Source organism: Cyprinodon variegatus, unplaced genomic scaffold (genome assembly GCF_000732505.1).
Source record: "Cyprinodon variegatus isolate N-32 unplaced genomic scaffold, C_variegatus-1.0 Scaffold58, whole genome shotgun sequence".
In the NCBI taxonomy this organism is placed as follows: domain Eukaryota; kingdom Metazoa; phylum Chordata; class Actinopteri; order Cyprinodontiformes; family Cyprinodontidae; genus Cyprinodon; species Cyprinodon variegatus.
Genome location: NW_015150511.1, coordinates 487,703 through 491,823, shown reverse-complemented (window position 1 = coordinate 491,823; position 4,121 = coordinate 487,703). Strand labels below are relative to the sequence as shown.

The 4,121-nt window shown below is 37.0% G+C and overlaps 1 protein-coding gene across 1 annotated transcript in view; it reads right to left on the bottom strand.

The window, feature by feature from the left end:
- Positions 1-4,121, bottom strand: part of LOC107082653 (signal-induced proliferation-associated 1-like protein 2) — a 20,787-nt gene that overhangs the window by 1,847 nt on the left and 14,819 nt on the right. The window contains exons 13-16 of the mRNA XM_015371439.1: positions 3,639-3,681; positions 1,276-1,462; positions 1,065-1,152; positions 886-964 (exon numbers count right to left, since the gene is read on the bottom strand). Of these exons, the coding sequence (XP_015226925.1) occupies positions 886-964; positions 1,065-1,152; positions 1,276-1,462; positions 3,639-3,681 (397 nt within the window). The remainder of the gene's footprint in view (positions 1-885; positions 965-1,064; positions 1,153-1,275; positions 1,463-3,638; positions 3,682-4,121) is intronic.

The window sequence follows — 4,121 nt, the reverse complement described above, 5'->3', positions numbered from 1 at the left end:
ATTTACAAGGCCATCCTGGGTAAACTCCCTCCATACCTGTGTCACCTAATGTCTGTAGCTAACAGTGGTTACAACTCACGCTCTTCGAGTCGTGTTCTTTTCACTATTCCCAGGATCAACACAGATCTTGGCAAAACATCATTTTCCTATGCAGCACCATGGTCGTGGCACAATATTTAAAACTCCCTGCAATTACGGACTCTTATTCCGCTACAGCCTTTTAAATCACTATTGAAAACCGCTTGCACAGAGAATTGTAACTGTTATTCTAGAGTCTAGTTTATGATTGATTTTATTATGATCGAAAAAGAGATTTTATCTCAAGGGACTTCCTGGTAAAATAAAGGTAAAATAAAATAAAAAAATAAATAAAAACCTTCTGTCTTTCTTTTTATTTTTATTTATTCTTTATTTTGTGCAGGCGGTAAACAGCAGCTAGGTTAATGCCGCAATCAAAGACATCTTTTTATGCAGAATGGGAACCTCTGGGTCTAAGGGGAGCAGCTTTAACGGATGCTCCGTAATGCATAAGTTAGGCTGTCATTGCACATAAGTTCTGGACTCGTTATGAATACGCTATGTACAATAAATAGAAAGTTCAGAGTATGCCAGCATTTTAGGAGATTCTAGGACGTCGGGCATATGCTGACTAAATTGGCAAGGTGCGACAGGGCCCTAACTGAAGAGGAGGAGTATATATGCCAAACAGAACAAAAACTGGGGTAATCAACTGATTGGGAGCAGGTGTGGACAGAAGAATCTAGAAGGGAGCAAGGGGAAGGAGACTGACACAAGAGGGCGACAAAGAATACATAAGAACTCAAATAAATAAACAGAAGCAAAAAGTGCAAAACAGTGACGGGGACCCGGTGGAGCCCTGCTTACCTTTAGGAGCTCCACCTGGAGCTGATGAAGAACCTCCTCCAGCTGTGACAGCTTACCCGAGAGGGAAGTTGTGATGTCACTGAGGGGGGACGGACAAGTGATTTCGTTTTATTTACCAAACAGCATCATCAATGACACAGGAAAGAGACTTAAAAATGGCACCAGGTGTGTGTTTTTACCTGTCCAAGGCGGTGCAGCGTGATGCCACTTTCTGAATGGAGCGATGCTTGTTGTCAGCCAGAGACGATGATGAAAACCCGCCTGCAGCTGATCGAACATACAAATCACCATTTTAAATACTCAACAAGGACCAAGCATTGACCTCAATTCATTTTCAAGCCCCTAATCCTAGAAACTAGTTGTACTGTTAAAACTCACACATCGGCTCACCTTTCTGAAGAGGCGCCGGCTGATGTCGGATGATTGGCAGCGTCACGCTGTGATGGCGCCGCTGCAGGAGGACTGGCATCTGCGGCGACCTACCAGAGCTGACGAGCAACAAGCTGTCACATGATTTGCTTCGAGTCAGACGGTTCTGTGGAGATGGGACCGAGACGCTGGAGGCTCTGTTGTTGGACTGGGAGAAATGACAGAGTCCATGAGTCAACCAAGGTCGCTAAGCTTTCTTTCCCTTTTCTGGCTAATCTGTCCTACATTGAAACAGTAAATTCACTAAACAAAAATCTGGCATTTCTGACCAAAATTTAGACAACTTTGTTGACAACAAGGCAACTTTTAAAAATAAAATCACATGTTAGTAATATTTAGTTTGTATAGAAGGTTCTTTGTTGTGTTCATTGAAGCCAATTCATGGTCAATCAAAAATACAGTTAACAGATGACCATATCTCTGTATCAACTAGTTTACACACAACCATAAACAGTATAGGAATGTATAAACTATACATTTTACACACTATATAAATATAGTGTGTATACTGTGTATATTAATAGCAGTGTATTTTTTTGTAGTATACACTAAATTATAAACACTATATAGGGTACACTAGTATACCATGTGTACTGATGTATAATAATTGAAAGGGACAGTGTACATTAAAAAGCATTCCTGCAAATGCACCAGAATTAGCCAAAAGGCTATTTTTCATCTGTTGTCCCTGGACAGATCTTAAAATTGTCTAACTAAAAAAAACACAACGTTAGCATTTTACAATGAAAAATACAAGTATAAAAAGAAATAAAAATAGCTATAACTCTTCAATACCGATTTAAAAATACAGAAAAAGTGTTCGCTGGACTACAGATTTTAGGTTCATAAAATAGAATAAAACATTTAAACTATATATATACACACTATAGTGTCTACTAGTGTTAATTTCGTTAACGAAAACTAAACGAAAATATTTTCGTCAAAGCACATTTTTCACCGAACGAAAACTAGACGAGACAAGAATCCCCACTAATGAACAATAACTGGGAGTAAATCAGAAATAATTTTTGTGGACTAATAAAGACGAGATGAAAATACAGTTTGGTAAATAAAGACTGGGCTAAAATCTATAGACATTTTAGTTCACGAACAAAGACGAGACGAAAATTCCATCTTATTATTTTATGTTTTTTTTCAAATCCTGTCTCCTCTTCTGCCTTTCTCGTTAGCTCACAGAGTAGCCTACACATTACATGGAGCAGACGAGCTGGATTCAAGGCGACAGGTTAAAAGTAAAACATGCTTTGCATGGGATTCGGGAGAAAGAGGAGACGTGATCTATGGACACATTTTCACTTCATTGAAGTGGAGAACAAAACCAAATGCTTGATTTTAGTAGAAAGGAAGGAATGTGGCCACATGACAGCTGGAAAAAACACAACAAACCTGAAGAGACACGTCGCAGTTCACCACAAAGACATTACGGTAAGTTAACAGAAAGGTTGGTTGTTTATAATGTAACATTAAATCAACGGCTATAATGTCCCAATGATAAACTAACTGATTTTGGCTAACTTTCATAGCATTTAGTATCCAGGCTGGCTACGTTACGTTAGCTTCTTAGCACGTAGCGACCGTAGCCACTTGTTGATAGAATTCTATGTGAAGTTAAATTTATGCTAACTTAGATATGTTATACAGATCATCACTAAATGACAATTTAGTCATTATTTTTGACAGCGGGAGGAGGCAACAGAGTCCCCGGAGAGAACCCACACATGCTGAAGGAGAGCATGCAAACGCTATGCTGGGAATCAAACCCAGAAAATGCTTTCTGCAAGGCAGCAGTGCTGCAAACTACACCGCCATGCAGCCCTTATCTAGATTACCAATTGTGTCCATTATTAGGTAATATGCTGAGTCAGTCATCTCAGTCATCCAGCTCATGGATGAGAATTATTCGGTAGAACTGTAACAATTTCTCTAATGACTTGAGGACCTTGATTACAACATATAGTGTACAATATATACACTATACGGTATATACCATATAGTTTATGCTGTATAGAGTACACTATATACAAATTCTAGCACTTAACATCCTGTATGCATTACTATAATGTATACGCTAGTATACACTGTGTAGTACTCTATAAAGCTTATATATCATATTCTATATTATATAAAGTACTCAATACATAACACATGGTGTATACTACGTTGCATACTCTATGTAAAAATAGAAAAAGTTTGTGAATCACTGATGAAGAACCGGATGTCATCAGATTAGAAAGTCTGGGTTCATTTTATTTAGTGCTTCATCCATTTGTTTTCATTATGAAAGAGGAATATTTTAGACTCACCTTCTTGGCTACAAACATGTCTGTTATTGGCTGACATCTGGACCTGGAGGAGGTAAGAGAAGCGCTGGTTAATAACCAAGTGGGGGGGTATTTAGATGGTTTTATCAATCAACGTGATTTTATCCCTGCGGCTTATAGACAGCCAAAATATATTATATTAAGTAAAAGAATTGGAATGTCAAAAAATACAATAAAAAGCATTAGATAAAATAATGAAAGGAACTTTTAAATAATCTAATGTCTCTTAAATAATTTCAAATACATTTTATATATATATATATATATATATATATATATATATATATATATATATATATATATATATATATATATATATATATACAAGGGAGTTTTTCCTCTCCACTGTCGCTACAAGCATGCTTAGTGTGATGGATTGTATTTGAGTCAATGAGTCAATGCAATTAACTGGTTTTCCTTACATAGAAAGCTTTGAATTAAATTGAAATTAAATTTGGCGCTATA